Source organism: Geospiza fortis, unplaced genomic scaffold, assembly GCF_000277835.1.
Source record: "Geospiza fortis unplaced genomic scaffold, GeoFor_1.0 scaffold16, whole genome shotgun sequence".
NCBI lineage: Eukaryota > Metazoa > Chordata > Aves > Passeriformes > Thraupidae > Geospiza > Geospiza fortis.
Window position 1 is genome coordinate 4,358,624 of NW_005054302.1, and position 20,508 is coordinate 4,379,131.

At 40.9% G+C, this 20,508-nt stretch overlaps 1 protein-coding gene across 3 annotated transcripts in view; it reads right to left on the bottom strand.

The window, feature by feature from the left end:
- Nucleotides 1-222: 222 nt before the first annotated feature.
- Nucleotides 223-20,508, bottom strand: part of ZC3H12C (zinc finger CCCH-type containing 12C) — a 38,611-nt gene continuing 18,325 nt past the window's right edge. For all 3 annotated transcript variants that reach the window (XM_031066093.1, XM_005417702.2, XM_031066092.1), the window contains exons 2-6: nucleotides 18,770-19,536; nucleotides 7,372-7,511; nucleotides 4,448-4,682; nucleotides 3,448-3,554; nucleotides 223-2,698 (exon numbers count right to left, since the gene is read on the bottom strand). In XM_031066093.1, the coding sequence (XP_030921953.1) occupies nucleotides 1,299-2,698; nucleotides 3,448-3,554; nucleotides 4,448-4,682; nucleotides 7,372-7,511; nucleotides 18,770-19,464 (2,577 nt within the window). In that variant the 5' untranslated portion in view covers nucleotides 19,465-19,536 and the 3' untranslated portion in view covers nucleotides 223-1,298. The remainder of the gene's footprint in view (nucleotides 2,699-3,447; nucleotides 3,555-4,447; nucleotides 4,683-7,371; nucleotides 7,512-18,769; nucleotides 19,537-20,508) is intronic.

A 20,508-nucleotide genomic window follows, 5' to 3' on the forward strand; every position in this document is an offset into this window, starting at 1 on the left:
ACACATATGGTATCTTCTCTCCCCACAACCCTCCCCTCCCCAGCCAAAAAAAAAAAAAAAAAAAGTTTAAGTTATTATTTTGAGCTACAATATCATTACCATAGTGCAGATAATAAATGTTGCATATCCTGAACACACAAAACCTTTTCAGGCCAGCCTTGATAAATAGCAAGAAAAATCAAACAGTATCTTAAATACAAAACTTGCATTGAGATAATTAAATTCATTTAAAAACAGGTAAATACTTTATGAAAAGCATATTTTATCCAGTACAGTTGTGCAGCAATACAAAAGAAAAACATATAAAACAACTAAACAGGGCCCTACGATTTCAGGTCCCCATCTACTGACCAGAGATACACAGCTGGGTAACAACACACGGGAACTGAAACAGGGCAGCCTAGCTTGGGGGCGTTCTGAGCATTTGCAGTTTCTCTTAGCTCCCAAGGGGGCTGCAAATTCTCAGTACCTCTGAAAATCAGGCAATAAGGCTTTTAACATATCCATAAATAAGTAAAAAAAAAAATCTTTTCCTCCTCTGTTTGCATCTGATCTTACTAATTGACTGCATCAACAAAAACATGTAACTATTTAGGCAAAACAAAGAAAGCAACAAAAAGTGCCATACTATAAATTACCAATATATTGTTACCCATTTCACTGTTAACTGGTAACTTGGTTATTTGTTACAAAAAATGAAGTCAGTGCTGTAGGAAATCTTTGTTTTCTACAACCAGGTGATTACAGCACAAAAAAGCTCACAAAAACAAACAAACATACATCAGACATACTCGTGGCAGTTTAAAAAGTTTAGAAACTTGGCTTGAAAATTGGCTTGAAAATTCCCTGCCAGAAGTAGCAAAATCCTCATTCTGCAGGTTAATATCTGACAGCCCAAGGATAAGCATCCAGCAAGTTAAAAAACGAAACTAAAAATCCCAACAAAATGTAACAATGATAAGAAAGTGCTGCATATAAACCCCTGATGCACCAAAGATTATAACCAGAGACCACAGATTTTTTTTAATATCTATATATATATATATTAATTTAAACTGGAACATCCTCCAGATGTGAAAATAGCCATTTAAAAATTTTCAAACTAGAACACAAAACGTATCTGGTACTTCCAATGCATGGGGCTATACATACAGACTCCATGATACAGTATTTCACATAAACGGATTACTATATAACCTCCTTGCTGAGAAGGAGATCCCAAATGCTATTGTAGCAAACCTCCCTCAGCCTTAGAGCTGAGCTGAAAACTACGAGACACCACAAAGATGCATCATCTCTCAATAACCTAGCTGAGATTTCTCCACTAAGATGGCAGCAGCGAGCTGCTGAGCATCTGTCACGTGAGGGTTCTTCTTCATCACCATCCTCACAAGATCGGGGGGAAAGATGTTGCAGAGGTTAATGTAAACCTTCTCCCGGGTGTCTTGGAGCCTTGGGGGGTCTTGCGGGGGGATTCCACAGTAAGGGACGCGCCAGGGCTGCTCCTGCTGCTCGGGAAGGCTCTGGAAGGCGAACTGCTCATAGCATGGCTGCGTGGGGTTGCTGGGCAAGGAGTACGTCTGGCGGTAGCCGTAGGCATCCATGCCGTAACTCTGCCTATCCCAGCCTCCCAGCCCTTCCTGGCCAGAGTAAGGCTTCCTGTGTCTTAAGGGGGAGTTTTCGTACAAGCGCGAGTCTGAGACGCTGTCTATCCTCGTGGACACCAGGGCTCTCCCCAGGTGCAGTGCCTTCGAATGAGACGAGCTCTGAGGCGCAGAGTACTCGTTGGGACAGCTGGAACGAGCACCGACTGCTGGGTGCTGCAGATGCACAGCCATGTACGGAATGGGAGATTTGTGGTGGTGCTTTGGTTCTTCGTGGCTGTAGCTCTGCACTCGAGCCAGGGGCTCATGGTAGCTCTGCAGGAAGGGCTGAGTGTTAAGGCGGCCATGGGCGTGCATGTGCTGGCACTTCAAGTTCTCCTCCAGCTGTGGGTCAGGAGAACTCATGTAGGAGCGGTCGCTGTAACCCACATAGGAATCACTGCTGCCACAGCTGACGCTCCCCTCGCTGCTGCAGTCGGAAGCTACAGAGCTAATCCGATAATCTGTGTCCAGGGAGAAGCGCCTCTCGGGACTACGCGGTCCCGAAATGCTGAGATTTGAATATGCACTCAGCATAGAGTAATACCCTACATCCACCGGAGACTCACATTTTGGATACTGGTCATAAGGCATTGGTGTTCCATGATTTTTGGTTGCCATCATCACTGTAGGATACTGTCCCTGTGGTCTTTGATCCTGAGGTGGGAAGTGAACTCCGGATGGAAGGCCGTTAGTTAAAGGTGCAGTACTTTGGGGTTTTCCAGCAGAGGAACTTGGTATGCTAACTAAAGAAGGTACAGACCTGGTTTCCAATTTGTTTTTGGTGGGAAGCTTTTCCTCCAAGTCCTGATAGACTTGAGTCCTTATACTAGGATCTGATTGCCTCTTTGGAGCAGCGCGCTTCAGCTCTGAAGTGCCCTCGTTTTTAGTGCTACAGGGAACGCTATTGCTTTTTACCAGTCCTCCTTCACTTGTAGTTTTGGCAGCTGTGCTTCTAGACATGGCACGGAGTTCATCAGCTACGGATCGCTGAGGCTGATTTCCTCTTTCTGGATGATAGTATTTGCATTTGTGTCCATAGGTACATTTCTTCCCTATTAATACAAACATAATCATATTTTAAAATCTTCAAACAAAATCTGTTAGCCATCAAATAACAGAAATGCCCCTCATTTGAAGTTTTACTGTTGATTTGAAAGATCTTGCGAACAAGATTGGTTTTGTGCAACACAGGGTGTGCTCTATGGGCTCCTCTCCTGTTTTGTGGGGAAAAAAAGAGGCAGTGGCAGTGCCCTGCAGCTAGTGCTCTGGGAATGCAGACCAACACTACCAATCACGTTTTGAGCTGGATGTGGCACTGCCAGGGAGGCTGTACCTGCTGTGTTGAGCCAAGACAAAATACAGGGAGAAAATTTAATTGGGAAGTCCCACAGCCATAAGGCCAGCAGGTTTCAGCTCAGTCAAGATGCCTGTAGGAATGCTCAGCAGCTAAACTTCAGATAACTCAATTAATTCTCTGGAAGAAAACCTCAGTATTTCATGACACTAGAAAAGGGCTTCTGGAACCTGCAGAATTTAGGTACTGATTTGGATTTATTCTAATGAATGATTAATTAAGTTGCTCCTTTAGTTCAACTAGTAGACAGAAATGTTTATTAAGTAGCACGTGAAAAAATCACTTCAGTTTCCACCATCAGCTCAGCATTTCAACCCATCTCAGGCTAAGACAACAATGTTAAAACCAATGTTAAAGTGTTTTAAACAGTTTTGGCAGTGTTAAAATAAAGCAGGATCTTGGTCCCCAGTCCCAATACATAAAAATTGATGGGTTAAATCAAATTACCATATGGACATGGTTGCTTCTTATGTTCTGGCACAATAGGCTTCTTCCTAAGAAAATTGTCCAGACTTGGACCATGGCGGCCAAGAGGATCATCAGGAGGCATAAATCTACAAAGAAAGAATAAAGTACCATGGAAGCAAACAAGCCTTTTCATACTTGTCATGCAATGACCCAGAATCTCATAACTGTGCTACACCATAACCTGCCATCCTGTAGTTTTTAAATCCAGAAACCTCAAGAGCAGTTTTGGAAAGCCACCTTTCTGCTGCAGGTACTGCCTTAGAGGTGGGTCACAGGAACAGACTGTGTGGACACCTCCAGACTGCTAAGGACACCTTTGGTCCAGCTAAGCTGATGTTTTGTGGCAAAGCAGGGCTGCAAATAACCCATCCCAAATTCAAAAGTAAGGGCTGCAATACAGACCACCATTTCTTAAAACGCCACTACTAGCTTTGCAAAACTGTGCTGACAGCCTAGGATTCTTGCATCAGCATTCAGGCACCTCAACACAAGCGCCTGCTTAGGGGAGCACTGAGTCCCTCCCACTACACAAAGCCACCAGCAGTAACTGCGCTTGATCTGTAGGCTGGGGTACAGTTACTATAGATGGATCTAATCAGACAATTGAACTACAGACCCCCTGAAGTTCATTCCAATTTGGGTTCTTCTATGACTCTAGGACTTAGGAGTCTAACCACAGGCACTCAGAAATGTTGGTTGAGTATATCGACAGAGCTGGAATATTACATCATAGCATACATCAAATATACATTGGCATACACCAAAGAGGAAAAAACAGCAAAAAAAGACATAAAAATGTTGCTACAAAACCAGTTTCAAGTACTTCTAATCAGAAGACCAAATTTATGATTGACTATTTTTCCTGTTTTCCTACATATACCTAATGATTTGGGTGTAAGATAAAAAAAATTTGTACAAATCATCAAACTGTCCTTTCCTCAATTATTTCAGTGGCACATGTAAAGACAGAATGACTTACTTGTCATTAACAAAAGAATACATCAACAAGCGTTCATCTATGAACTTCTTCCATTCTGGCTTTTCATTAGCTAGATCCCTGTAGTTATCATTGGAGACAATGATGCCATCTGACTCGAAGGCCAACTTCACTATGAATCGGTCATCGTAGCACACCACCCTTCTCCCCTGCACGCGCCGGGACGGAGTGAACACGAGAATCTTCTCCTTCTCCAATTTACGTAAGATTTCTTGATCTACACGGAATAAAAATCAAAAGCCAAACAAGAAAGAAAAAAGTTTGTTTAGCCTCTAAAGATATTAGACACGAGGAAGAAAACCCAAGCATTTAGGACTTAAAATGTCTTATATGTTATAGCCCACATATGATATCTGAACTTACAGTCAGAAGTCAGCTGCCAATACTTTCAAGAAACCCTGAAAATCAAAGCCTCCTGCTCCACACCATTTCTCTAAGACTAACACAGGGGACCTTGTTCATGTTCCTGCAGCTCAAAAGAAGAGCCATTTTATCAAAATGCTTGTGCAAAACTCCTCAGGCTAAAGGGGTCATTTTAAACACCACTGAATACAAAGACTATACCCAAGTACAGCTATGGTTTTCCCATAATTGAAATCCTTGGTAGAACCCAGCAAGAAACATCTTTTGAAAGAATTCCAGTAGCTCATATTAATGGGACAGTCTCATGAAAGTCTCTGCCCATCAGCAGAAGGGGGTACCCACAAGGACTAGAAAACCCACATTCTGTACAAGCACTCAGGTTCTCCACAAATATTAACAGCATTCCCCAGAAAGGCATCTGATGTAATTTTGTAACCAACAGCAAAAATGGTGGCGGTTTGTTTTAGTTTGGTTTTTTTGTTAACACCAGTAATAGTTTAGATTGTATCTTTCCTTGAATGGTTTACACATGTATATTTAAGTACTTATCAAAGCCAGACAGATTTCTCTTCAATCCTTCTAAATAAGCATATTTAGCATTTTGTGTACTTCCTTCTTGTTCTACACAATCTGTCACTCACATATCCTAAAAGTATTTCATTTTCCCTTTTTTCTGTGTAGAACCTGAAGTTCCCAAGGAGCTTTGAAAGACGGTCCTCAGGCTACGAAGGAAGTTGTACCCCGTACTGGGGCACCTACCCCTTATGTTGATTCTCCTACCTATCACTCTCCTTGGAGCAGACAAACTAGGAAACAAAAATATACAAATAAACTAGGCAACATCTGAAACAGCAGAAGATGCTTGCATAGTGAATATGAGTCATGGCTATTAGCAATGGTTAAGATCTCAACTCAAGTGTTTTGTAGCATAAGAAACTTGACAGGGAACATGTTCCGTCTGGGAAAAAAAATTCCAACAGGGAGAAATACAGCATTAATATTACATATAAGCAAATATCTGATACAAGCATTTATTTGCTTAGTAGAAAAAGCACAAGATTTTAAATGAAATACAACCTTTTTGTAGTCAACCCCCCACAATGAGTGAGAGTGAGATGGAAGGTGATTGTTTTTTTCCCAGCTAACAAAGAATAGAAAAATTCTGCCATGTGATTACTGGTGGGCACTGGTAAGAAAGATGAGGCTGTTGTTCAGTCCAAGAGGCTTCTGGACTGACAGTCTAGAATGCTGACAGTCTAGAACCATCCCCATATTAGTCATCTAGAGCTTTTTCAAAACTCCAGCTGGCTGTGTATTTTAGGTGTGTATCTCTGGAAACAGTGTGTCAGCACCAGGTATTTTACAAGCCTGGTAGCACACACGCTTCCTGCATCCTTAGAGGAAAACAGAATATGCAATATTTTTACAGAAGATACAATAACCTGCTCTGATCTTCCTCCCATTTTCAAGGTCCATGATGACACACAGAAAACTGATTTCTAGGTCAATTCCAGCCTTGCTGCTTTCTTGAAACACCTTTTGGGGCATTTACCCCTACACACACTTCAAGCAGATGTCACAATTAGAAGTGGTCAAATTTTTATTTCTTAGCCAATGCTCTTCTCACACCCCAAACACCAGTACAGCAAAAGAGAATGGCTTCAAGAGGAAGGCTCCACACTGCCAGTGCTGACAGGGTAACAGCAGCTTTCCAGATGTTTCCTTGTGTTAACATGCTATATTCTAGTAGCAATCAAGCAAATGGAATGAAGTGTTGAGAGGATCTTTCCAGATATTTGAAAATGCACATGGCAGTCAAAACATGCTTCTGTATGCTTTTAGAAGCTATGACTATTAGTCTCCAAAGCTTCCCCTCCTTTAAAGGTAGCTGTGTTGCCCCCTACTGCTAAAATAAACAAACCCCTCCTCCTCTCTAACTTCTAGGGGTTTTTTAACCCACAATTCCTTTCTATTTCAACTTCAGGGCAGTTGGAGGATATCTCTCCAGCCTTCACAAAGAACCTGTTAATTTGATGAAGGAATAAATACCTCTACATAAGATTTTTTTTCTAGATAAACACATTCAAAATTAAAATTTTAAAAAGTTGTCTATTTGCTAATAGTAATGACAAAGAGAGGAACTATTCCCTTTCTGTCTGGATAATTCCCATAACCCAAAGCGTGGGCAGTGACAGGCCAGCCTGGCAGAATCTGCTCACCACAAAAAATAATACCAAGCAAATTACTAACTTCAAACCTCTTTGCTACTAATGCTGCACGGACATAGCAGATACTAAAAAAGGCAATTACATTCTTCAAGAAGTAAGTAGCAATGGTATGGAAACTTAAGCAGATGATCAGAACAGACAAGGAGGACTTGGTGAGGGCATTGCTTTGTCATTTTCCTGTCTATAGATCACAATGAAATTACTGCACCAAATATGCTTTCTGTTACAGCCTTTCATTGCTGAAGGTGTGTTCATTTGAGCAGTAGCACTCCTGCCAGGCAAAGCACTGAACAAACAAGCAAAGATGGAGCTTACCTGTTATAAGAGCATCTGGTCTCGACTGTTCTTTCCTCCATGCCGGCACAAACACAGTAACATCCTTGTGGCCTCTTTCCAAAAACCAATCTACTGCCAATTTGATTCCTCGACAAGAAAATACTTCTTTGTTCCCATGGCTGAAACACACACATTGAAATTCTTTATTAGATTACTTTTTCTATGACCATAAATGGAGCTCAGTAAAATGAAGACGTCATAGCCATGCTCTTCACTTGCTCCGTGGTTTCTAAAGGCAGCTGAGAGTCTGTCTGAGCCTTGCCCAAACACAGCCATCATTTCCAAAATGGTGTGGGAGAGGGCTGCTAAATCTTCCAAACATATTTATTACCTGTATACAGATTTGACAAGCAAAGAAAAATAAAAGTAGGGGTTTTTAAAAATCTTCATAGCCCAACCAAGAGTATGGGGTGTAACAGGCAGCTGAAAGACCTGGTGAGGGAAAGCAGGAGGTCCAACATACCAACATGAGAGTGCACTGTGCTTAGGAAATGATGAACATAGGTGTGCACAGCAGCAGGGGAAGGGACAGCAAAGGCAGCTGCTGCAGGAGCTCCACAAGGTCCTGTGTGAACAGGGAATGAGAGAGGAGAAGGCCTCCAAGCCCAAGGGGATGGCAGGCACTCAACAGGACAAATTAGGCAAACTGGAGACACTGTCCAAAATCAACATTGGCAAAACTAAGAATGTGCTTAGTATGTACTCAGAAGGAGAAATTAAGGTGTATTTAAAACGCTGTGCAGAGACAATTAATTGTGATCAGACAAAAGCATAACAAAATGTGTCTGTTGTGCAATAACTGTCTGCGGTAAGGCAAGAGACGCAATGATGTCATTTTCCAAAGGCAGGCAAGTCCTTGCCCTACTTCTACATCCAGTCTCAGGCATGACATTATAAAAGACATAGGTGAAATGGAAAGGATTAAAAAAAAGTAAAAGGAGACCTATGGGGAAAGGCTGAAGGAAGAACATTTAGCTAATCTGGAAAAAAACCCAGCTTGTGGAAGAACAAACCAATCTTCCATGTATAGGAAGTAACTGAAATGGAGGACAGCAATCAACCAATGGGTGTCCACAGAAAGGTTCTGGGAGCAGGGAGCTGCAGGGTGGTTGCTGTGAGAAAAATCTGGGATTGCCCCATGATGGGCACACCCAACTCCACAGCGCAGGAGATGGGAATGAGGGAACACCATGGCATGAGGATGACGAGCTGCTTCTTGAGGAGCAGGTGCACCCCCAGAGGGACCTGCACACTAGAGAACAGGAAAAGTGCAAGAAGGAAGGAGCAGCAGAGAAAAACCGTGACATTCTGACCCCAGTCCCCTCCACTGCTCACAGCTGCTCTGAAAGGACTGACTGCCACCTGCAGCTGTGACAAGGTCTAAGACTGATGCTGTGGTGAGGAGGACACGTGCTTGGAGTGAAGCAAGCCTGGAAAAGGGGAGACAGTCTTTCCCCTAAATATTTTAATGTTTATCTTTTTTGTTTCCCAATACCTGATTTGGAATTAAATATTTGTATTAACTGGCTATAAATTAAATTGAATTCCCCAAGCTGAGTCTGCCTGACATAAAAAATTACATGATGAGTGATTTCTCAGTCATTATTTTGAGCTATGGGTTTTCTTGCTTCTGCTCCTCCTGTTTTCTCTCCCATTCTGCTGGGAGGTAAGCCACAGCCAACCCACTACAGTTCCACTGGATAAGGACAGAAAAGTCCTTAACTAAAGCTAGGAACAGTTAAGCACTATGTTAGTAAAAGCTTTCTTCTCCCTGATCTGTGGGACAGTGTGGCCATGGATTTTGGGATCTCCTCATGGGACACTTTGCAGAACAAGGTAGACAGCTCCTCTGAGGCCTGTCTGTGTTCTCCATGCATAGGAGACAAACAACTTTTGTGACATCCCTCCCAACCCTGCAGCTCTGTGTAGCACAAGAAACACGGGGGCATGGAAAGAAGCCATCACCTTTCACTTGGCTGACTTGTCATGAATAGCAGGTATGCCACAATCTGCTTTCCAGAAGGGTAAAAGACAATTCTTTGTCTGTGATTAGTGAAGGGGACAATATCATGGCAGATAGCCACAGGAATTTTAGAAGTCCCTTTCTCCTTGCATGTCTTTGGGTAAACAAAACACCAGAGAGTTATTTTAAAACTTTTTCCCCCTCAGTAGGAAAGTAAGTACTTACTTTTTCCACCTTTCTAAAACATAGCACTGTTGTGTCTTTCTTGACATTGTGAGAACTTGAGTAATTGTGCAATAGACAAAATGCCAAAGAAAAAGTGAGAACACGTTTGCAAAAATGTTCTGATTCCAGAAGCCTGTGAAGGAGGTGGCGTACACTTGCCCCTGAGTCAAGAGAGAATGAGTCATGGCTAACACTTCTTACAAAGCGTCATTCTCAGCAATGGCTGGGTTGAACGTCACAGATCCCAAACAAAAGGAGAAAAAAAAAAAAGGGAAAAAGGAAAAGAAGAGCCCACTACCATTAACTGGATTTAAGTGAGGAAGTATCCTACTTCCTCTTGTAATGAAACTGGAGACAGTACCTGCAAACATAAACATATACTCTGATATTGCAATTGTTGCCAGGCACAATGATCCAAGCTTGTAGATTTTAGCTGCCATGGGGCACTCAAAGGATAGTTTAAGCCCATCCTCTGTGCCTTTAGGGCTACACTAGGAACATTGTCAGGAACAATATATCTATGTACCTCAATATCCTATTCAGCTATAGTTATAGGCCTCTGCAGTAACACATTCCCTGTTTTCTATGATCACATCACACAATATTGTATTACATCATAACAACACTGTAATAATAGAACACAGACCAGTATTTTTTCCTAGGCATTGTTTTATACTATACAACTATTGTCATGCTTGTTTGGATGCAAGAGTGGTATCTCTGTGTATTTCAGAACTTACCAGGAGTAGGAAACCAAACCACACACAGATGTGACACACTTAAAGTGCACATGCACAAAATACATAGCAAAAATGGCCAGTAGTATTTCACCCATGGTCTAATTCCATCTTCCCTTGACAACACCAGATTGGGACACTTGGTGCACACTCAATGCCCAGGGGGCAGCCATAAGGCCTCCTTTGCAAAGCCTGAGACAAGAGGTTACTGCTCATGCTATCAGCAGGCTAGGTGCAGTCATAAACATATTGTAATCCATTTTAAAACAGTCAGGAAGATCTGGTTCCAGCTATTAAATTCCACTGGAATCACTGTACTGTGATTACTCTAAACAATCTACATGGTTTCAAGTGGATAAACGCACTTTTCACTCCTGACAATGGAAAATTGGTGCGTTAGACTACATTTTAGCAGTGCTGTTTCTTTCTGCAAATCTGAGAAATAATTTCAGGAAAAAAATCCTGGACTCTTGGAAAAAAACCCAACGTTCTTGCCTACTGTTTTCCATCAGGTTGTAGTTCAGTCCATGCTTTTAAAGGCAAAGGGAGGACCAGGCAGTTCAGCTCCTTAGTTTTCTATTGCATAGTACAGACTATTAAAATTCTTTCATCCAGAATATAAATTTTATATACACTTAAGATGTATGAAACAGAAGTGGGGAATGCACTACAATGCCTATCAGCTATTCTGCACTGCTGAGCAAGTGAATTTATAACTTGTATAAATCTTCACTGTTTTTTCTGCTCCTTTTCAGACACGTGCCTAAGCTCGATCTGAGCGGATACAAATTCCAAGGAATTGAAATAATTAGTGAGAAAGTCTGTGAAAGAGATGTGCAATTAAAATTTGTTCTTTTGTTTTGTTGTTAGGCAGATTTGATGCACTTCATTTTGTGATCTTTGTGCTTCATCAGCTTTAGGATATGTCATATGGTGAAAAGACTGAAATAATGCGGCTGCTTCTGACTTCTTTTCCTTCTTCTTAGTTGTGAAAAAGATGAGAAATGTTTATACTTCTTTGTCAAGAAACTTCCTTTAAAAAATCTCCTTCCAATCATTAGGAATATGAGAAAGCTCAGATCAGTCAGGCTGACAGCTGTAGCCCTGGGTGAGATACTGGTTTATAGTACTTTGGTTCTCTTTGATGACTATTTTTCATCTACCACTCTCAGTTGCAATACAAAGTATATTCCTTTAAAAGTACCTATTTCTTTTTCATATCATGTATGAATGATTCTTTTCACCATCATGTTTATATTTGGTCTGTTGATAGCTGTAATTTTATTTTTAAATGGAAGAAAATAAAGTAGCATGTCACCTGAGCAAAAAATCAATCACGCATTTTTTTAAGCCAGGAGAGTTAGTAAAAAGTGTAAAACTTCTGATCAGAACACTTTTAATTTTTTCTGTTACCTTCCTAGACCCCAAATCAGATTTCCTACTGACTGTCTTGGAAAGACTTGGGGTATACATGCTTAAAAGACTATTTAGAATACTTGCAAGACTTCTAGTGTCCTCCAATACAACATCCAAACCAACACTCAGATTCTGAAAGCTACAGAAATTATGCACATTGATGACAAGAGGCGAGGTCTACAATAATGTCTGCTGCATACAGGTCTTTATACAACTGAAATCTGGACATATCCACACACCTACCATGTAAAGCAAGAACAAAACTAAAACGCATACCTGCCCATTACAAGTTATTACAGAGTCACCAAACTATCTTATTCTATCGTATCATGGGAGGAAGAGTGTTCAGTCCATAGCACAGACAGAGAAGAATTTCCATCCAGTATCATATCAGCGACTCATAACCCCGGCAGCCTGGTTTTGTAACTAGCCTCATCCCTTTTTAATTACTTTTTTTAAGCTCTACTAATTCCCTAATCACATGAATCATTTGTCCCAAACCATTTCTCATTAACCTGAGCCTTCTATCAGTCCTGCATTCACTCCTTCTATATATGCATATTTTGGTGCTGACATGAAGCAGATAGAACAGGTGCCATTTGTTTTTTTTTCCATTAGCCCAAATGACTTCAATGCTTTGAGGTGTTTCAAAGAAAAAAGCCTTGGAAGCTGTCACATATTTCAAGATACCTTTTGCCTGTAGGGCTTCCAATGCTGGAGCACTCTCCAAGCACAGCAGGTGCTGTCTCCAGCCAGAACTGCACGTGGGTCTCTGTTGGAGCACGAGCCACACACTCAGCACTTGAGGTCAAAACAGGCAAAGAGAAGCTACACTCAAAGCTGCCAGTGACAAGCTCCTGTCCATGTGATTGTTACTTGCTGGAAAAATATTTTTATCTATTCCTTATAGTGACTTCTCAAAATAAACTAAAAAAAGTAGATAGATAGTAGTAGAGAAAGATGAATGTCTGAATCAAGGTACCAAGATACAACCACATCTACCAAACTCAGCAACACAATCTGAGGAGAAGATAATGCAGCTACACTGTTAGTTTGTTAAAATAAATGAGCAATTAAACTGTCACATGAAAACTCCATGTGGCATAGACAAGACAACTGAAACACCATCCTGACACAAAGGATGCAGTTGTGGAGAACCTTCTGTGTCAGCAGGATATCAGTGAACCTTTTACTACAGCCAAATGACCTGCCCCAGGGTTAACACCCAGGACCAAGGCTCAGTTGTCTGAACAGGGATGTCTAACACTGGTTAGACACCCCAGTGACATTTTCTCCAGCTGAATGCCACTCCTGAATGGCACTGGCGGTTCCACCCATGACTGTCAGGCCTGGGTGTATGTTTCTGGTGCCACCAAGCACCTACAACATCCACAGCTGGTGGGATGGCTGGGCATGAAAGCTAGAAGAAAATTGTTAAATATCTGTCTTAAAACTGGGACTGTATTTAACTAAAAATCAACTCCCCAAATCAGCATCTTCCTCTTCCAAACAAAAATTAGTACACTGTTTATCTCATGCTGTGTTTTCCCTTGTGCAATGATGCACAATCAAGGACCACTTAAATACACAGGCCAAGGTTTTCCAGAAAGGGAAGCTGAAATGCATCACCTCCGTGGCCTCAGAATCCCAAGGGTAAAGTTTTCAGAGGAATCTAATTGACCAAAACAAGATCAATTGATTTCAATCTGCAAATCAAAGCAACACGATCAAAATACTTTGATTTCTTTGCCCATAAACTTCTGAAAGTTGTTTTCTAAAACTAATAATAAAGCAAGTAAAGTAATAAAATAATTTTACATCAGTGTTATCTTCATGTTGCACTCTCTGTAGGCAAAGCAAACTTATTTTCTGCCAGTAAGTTTTCAGCATAAATTTTTATATATATTTGAAACATTCTTTTCACAGTCAGCAAAGAAAGTCTGAAGGCACCCAGGATACCCAGTGAAAACTATCAAGGTCCACAATAGCTCTAGGGGATTATCTAATTTGGTGCTCAGCTCTGATTTTAAGTTTACATACACATAAAAATCAGTCTCATCTATAAGAGCATTCTAACGAAAACCCTTGATGTTTAAGGCTTAAACTGTGGTCATCTTTCCTCTTCTGAAAAAAAATTAACACCACGAAAGGCAGAATGACAAAACAAGACCAGACTTGAAGTATCCTATAGGAAGCTAAATAGCAATTCTTCAAGTCATAGCTTGCAAAAGCCTCCTTTCTCCTATTCAGTTGAAAGAGAGTGTTTTCTTTGTTTTTAAAACTTCAACCAATTCATATTATTTAGACCATATTGTAGCTTTAAACTTGATATACACAAGATGCATTTGATGACTCATTTACAGTTTAATGCACAAATGACAAGCAGTGTCATATGAAAGTTTAAGGAAAGCTTTACAAATGTTACCAAAAGGCAGAAAAAATGACTGTTGGGTTTTTCTGAATCTACAGTTGCTAAAACAGCTTGTCTGTAACAGGAGTAGTCACCAGACGACTGGCATACATGTGGGCTCTGGCTTGCCAGAGTAAGTTGTTCTGACCCAAGCCTTTTTCTGTGCTGCTCAAAAGGAATTCATGAATCCATCACTTCAATAGATGCAACCAGTTCCACAAATATGAACATACAGTCACATAATCAGACACATCCTTCCTCCTTTGTGTTGGATCAAGTTGTTCTCCCAATGACAAAAACATCAGGTTATGTTAACATGTCTAATGGAAAAATAATCCTTTCTGATTCCCCCTGCTCTCTGAATTAGGAAGGTGAATCAACTCATTTTGCAGCCATCCAGTCACTAGATGAGATGCAGATAGGAAAGCATCCCTGGCAGTGGGATAGAGGTAAACCACTCTGTGTCACTCACCAGATGTTTTGTGAAAATACATCCTTAATTAGTCATGGAATGAAGACACAGGGTAGCACAGTGCTTGATCCTTCCAGAAGAGGAGAGCTGTCTCATCCTACTTGAGTTATTGGACATCAGGCACCTCAACCCTCTCCACAAAACTTTCCCTCCCCATCAAATACATCCTTTAAATGAAAATTAGTAGCTCTTATCTAGGGTAATTCTAATAGTAAATGTTATCATCAAGTATGTGCATTACAACAATATGGGAGTAAGAATACAGATCGCAGTTTAACCATTCCTGTGATAATTTGTGAGAAAGCTTCCAAGAACATCTCTCAAAATACTATCTACAGTCTTGCTTAGGGCACAGGCCCATTTCCCTTTAGCAATTCCAGACTGAACTCATTGGCCACAGCTTGGAAGAGTGAAGACAAAACCATGACAATTTATAGCTACACATAACAGGACCTGGACATTTGCATACAGAAATCTGAAGAAGATTGAACTGCAAGTGAACTCCCATCTCTCCTGCATGTAAAAGCTGAAATCTTTCCAGTATTTGAAGTGCTTAGTTACTGGTACCTATTTTCTTGAAGGGGAAAAGGCAGATGCTATGGGCAAACAACTGGTTGCACAACTGGCATCAGCATGTGAGACTCATCTTTTATATACATGGGACTGGCTTTCCTTATCAAGGACTGATTTCTAGAAAAAGGTGGGATGCACTGGACCAACCAGCCAGTTGGCAAAGATGCTTTTATTCTGACCAGCAAGGCATCAGTAATCCAGGAAGTTTCTGGAGTGCTTTTGCAGTAAGTTCTTAACAAGGGTGGCTGAGTACCTAACAAGGGCACCAGCTGGGCCTCATGCTTAGAAACAAGGGAGAAGGAGACTGAGATGGGAAAGTCGGGGCCAGCCTCTGCTGCCCTGACCATGAGAGACAGATCCTGTGAAGAAAGAGCAAGGCAAAAAGTAGATTACACGATCAGAATTCTGGAGAGCAGATTTTGGCCTACTGAGGAGAATCCCATGCAGAGAAGAGGGCACAGGAGAGATGGTGGATTTTTCAAGGGTGAAAGCTTGCTCATGCCAAGCTCAAGACTGGCCCACAGCATGTGCAGGAAGTTGGGCAAAAGTAACAGGACAAGACTTTCCCTCAGCTGACTTTTGGGAACACTGAAATGGGATATTGCCAGGCTGCTGGGCCCTGGCTGATGGGTGTTAAGGGAGCTGGCTAATGATATTGTATGGCCTCTCTTGGCAATTTTTGAAAGGTTGTGGTGATTGGGGATATTCCTAATGTCTAGAAAAGGGCAAATATCCCTTCCATTTTAAAGAGGGTAAAGAAGGGTAATTCAGGGACCTACAAAGCTGGTCAGCCTCGCCCTGATCCCTGCAAAGGTGACGGAGCAAATTGTCCTGCAAACCATTTATGCATGTAGGTTGGATGAAGATGACTGGGAACAGTCAGCATGGATTTATGAAGAAGAAATATGCTTGGGCAGCCTCACAGCCTTTTATGGTGAGATGACTCCTTCAGTGGATGAGGAGAGCTGTGGACACACTGTTTATTGTGGCTTTAACAAAGCTTCTGACAGCATTGTTCTTATAGCAGCCTTCTCTTACTACAGCCTCACTGCTCCTACTTCCCTACTTTGTCAAAGTTAGAGCAGAGATGGACTGAAATCTGACTGAACTGCTGCACCCAAAGGTGATTAGTGGTAAAAAGTCCAGTTGAAGGTCAATAAGTATCTCTGTACTCCAGGGACTGGCATGGGGGAATGCATTGCTTAACATCTTCATAATGACCTAGATAACAGAACGGAGTCCACCCTCAGCAAGTTTGCAGAGGATGCTCAGCTGGGAGGAGAACACCAGATCAGTGTACTCTCATTCAGAGGGACCCTGGTCAGGGTAGAGCAACAGGCCAACACGTACCTCAGCAAATCCAACACAGGGAAATGCCAATCCTCCAGCTGCAGAGGTCTAATGCTAATCATCACTACAGGCTGGGGGCTCATCACATGGAAAGCAACTCTGAAGTGAAGGACATTGGGGTTCTGGTGAACACCAAGCTGATCATGAGGCACCAATATGCATTTGCAGCACAGAAGGCAAACAGCCTCCTGGGCCGCATTAGGAAAAGCACAGCCAGCAGGGCGAGGGAGGGGATCCTTCTCTACTCATGCATATGGAGTGCTGGGCTCAGTTCTGGGCTCCCCATACAAGACAGACATAGACAACACTGGAGAAAGGCCAGTGTATCACAACTAAATTAATCAAGGGACTAGAGCACCTTTCATACAAGGAGGAGGGGCTGAGAGATCTAGTACTGTAGCCTAGAGAGGAGAAGGCTTGGGAAGATCTTATCTGTGTGTCTAAACACTTGATGGGAAAAAATAAAGCGAACAGAAACTGATTTCTCACTGGTGTCCAGTGACAGAACAAGAGGCAATGGACAGAAAATAGAATACAAGAAATGTTGCTTTAACATAAAATAAGGAAACTTTCTTACAATAACAGCACTCAAACACTGGCCCAGAGAATACATTGAGTCTCCATCTCCTTAGAGACATTTAAAACCCAACTGGTCATGGCCTTGAAATGACACAGCTCTGAGTATGGATCTCCAAAGGCCCCTTCCAAATGGAATGATTCTGTGATTACATTTGGCAGCAAAGAAGTAAAGTCCTGATAATTTGAGTCTTGGATACAGAACAACCATTCTATGAATAGATCTAATCTATATTGAGGTCCTGCAGCATGCATCACATACATTCATAGTTGGTTCATTTGATGCAGGTGGTCAAGAAAGTAAATTGAACATACAAAGGCAGATCCTAAATATTTATGCTAATAGCTGAATAAACATTAAGGAAAAATTACAGATCTGGAGCTAATTCTGGAATGTGTTCAGTACAGTTTGCAGGAGAAGTTGAACCTAAGTCCACCCACCAAGTCTGAGCCATGCTAACTAGCTAATGCACAACCATTTTGGATTCATGTGAATTACAATAAAAACCCATTTTAGAAGTCACTGGGTAACTTGGTTGAGTGCCACAATCGTGTTTGTTCAACTGGACATGCCTCCTCTACAGCTCAAGTTGAACCAAGAGATAAGGAATGACACATCCAGCAAAAAGAACACACAGGAATATACCATATTAAGAAAGTAATATCCTTGCCTTATGTGCTAACTCCTCTACTTAAAACCAAAACCCCATCATATTGGCATAAATAAGTGGCATATTTAAATTTCATTTAAAAAAGCTTCATTTAAAGGGAATTGACTTGATTAAAAGCTAAAAAAAGTCCCATGGAAATGCCAGGTTTTTTTTAGCCCAGGAAAGTCTTGCATATTCCTAAGGTAATGAAAACCACATCAAGTCATCAGAAAACTAAAACTGACCTCCTAAATCTTGCTGTTAGTAATCAGACAATCCTCATAACTTACTGAAACAGTTACCAATCAATTTATCATTTAATAATTTATATTTCCATAAAACCTAATCTCTCAGCACGTCTCTCTGCCATTTCCTTCCCTCTTTAATCACTGATGAAGCATGAACCTCTCCCCTTCAGAGGCAAGTTTCTTGTTATGCACCCACATGACTGGGTCAGGATCAGTGAACACTGCAGGTAAATGTGCTAGCTGTGGGCATGTAAGTGAAAGTCATCTTTCACACACTAATTTCAACAATTATTGGCCATAAAACCTAAATCCAAAACTGACAACCAAGACCAATGTTATGGGCAGATCAGTTCTTAAAGATTAGCCAACTAAGTATCCCTTAAGCCATTTAATTCTACATCACTATTTTATAACCTTAAGGAATCTCACATTTGCTGTAACTTTCTGTGCATAACTCCATCCAGCAATTGCCTGTAGAAGGAGAGATTTGCTATCTGCCTACAAAGGGACAATGGCATTAACCTCTGGTTGTTCTAACAGTGAGTAGTACGCCACTGAAGTCCTACAGACTTGTAGCCTGATTGTATATATTAATATAGCTGTGCAATATCAGCACACTGTGTGGTTGACAAAGACATTTAAAAGAGACCCTGCATACAGTTTAAGGAAGTCACACCAAACATCAGTGCTTGAACTGAGGGGCAAGAACTTTCTGTTTCCATTTAAATAGAAAAGCAAAACCTTCATGGTCACATACCTCATTGCAACATTGCTGCCATCAATAACTATTGGCCTCAGGTTGTCTCCATCCTCTGTCACATCCTCCTGCAGTGGAGACTCTGACCTCTGAGACTCTATGGAAGACGCTTCACGCATTACACTAGTGTTAGCATTAGTTACAGTCTGATCAGTCTCAGTTTTATTCCCAAGTTTGACAAGTTCTCCCAAAATATCATTTATTAAAGCATCAGTACCAAGTTTATTTAGTACAAGTTGAACCTGCTCTTCAGAGTAACCCAACTTAAGTGCAAACTCCAGTTTGGTTTGATATTCTTTCACCACATCAGGAGGCTTTTTGACTTCTTTAGGTACTATCTGAGCCTCTTCTATCCTAAAGTCTTGCAAGATTTCATTTCTTTTGAGTATATGAGGCTCTAAGCAAGGAGATCGGCACAGCTGTCGATGAGTCTTAGGCAATAAATGTGACTCCGATGCAGAATTATTCAGTCTCTCTGAATCATTATCAGAATTTGTGCTTTCTTCAGAGTCACAGCTGGAGCTTCCAGAAGTCTCTTCAGATGTCTCCTTTTCTCTGTCTTCTTTCCTAGAATTAACCTTATCCATCGTTGGCTTCTCCGCCATCGACCAAGGTACAATTGCATTTATTTGTGTGCCAGTGCTCCCCACATAAAGGTGGCCTAAGTCATGCCCCAGATGATCCTTCAAGCCCATGAAGCTGCTGCATGCACTTGACTCCACTTTGCTGTTTTTCTTGTATTCCTGAATATAAAGTGTTCCGTATTCCTAAAGAGAAAACAAAAACGTTGCAACTGGTTACACGCATTTCTTGTTTTCTATTTTCTTGCTGCTTCCTCAGAACTGCATTTATTCTCTTGCAGCCGAGAAATAGAACTTCTTTCTTTTTTTAAACATGGAAGGCTTTTTGTGGAAAAAACTTTCTAAGGAATATCTCCACTAAGAGGATAAATAACTAACTACCTGTCTTCTGAATGTATCAAATGTTTTACTTATACATTCCTAGAAATGGATTTATGAAAGAATATGAAACCAAAGACTCCAAGTTCACTTACTGTAATGTAGAGACAGGAGTAAAGTAACTATTTAAAAATAATGAGATATTTCTTCTAGCATAGGACTATGTTGTAACAACAACAACAAAAAAGTGACTATAAATACTCTAGAAAAGGTTTTCAAACTAAATATCCTACAGTATGTTGAACAGAAAGAAATTAGCATAGTGCAAGATTCTCTGGCTTATTAGTAACAGAAAGCATGATTAAATAAAAACTTATTGGCCCTGAAAGACACTATCAGCTCAACTGAATACACTCAAACTATTTCTGAATTCCCTTATAAAGTGATAATTAAGTCAAGAAAGACTAATTGCTCTCAACAGAGTGTTGTACTACTAACACATACAGCATTTAGGGACGTGGATTGATCTAATGGCCAATAAAGCCAATGGAAGTCTTTGCAGTAATTCCAACAGACCATTCATCAAGCCAACAAGGCAACAAAATCAAAAGCTGTTTTCAGCTCCTGCATTAGATTTTTGCAAGCCTTTTGATAAATCAAAACTATACACGTATAGATATGAGTCATTTAGGAAGAATGGAAGAAAGAAGTTGCAGTTTTCTGGACTTCATATACTCCCCATATCAGATTTTCTTGAGGAATTTTGCATAGCCACAGTTATACAGAAGTTAGTTACCCATTTCATCACAAACATTACTTCAACAACCTACATTTAAAAAC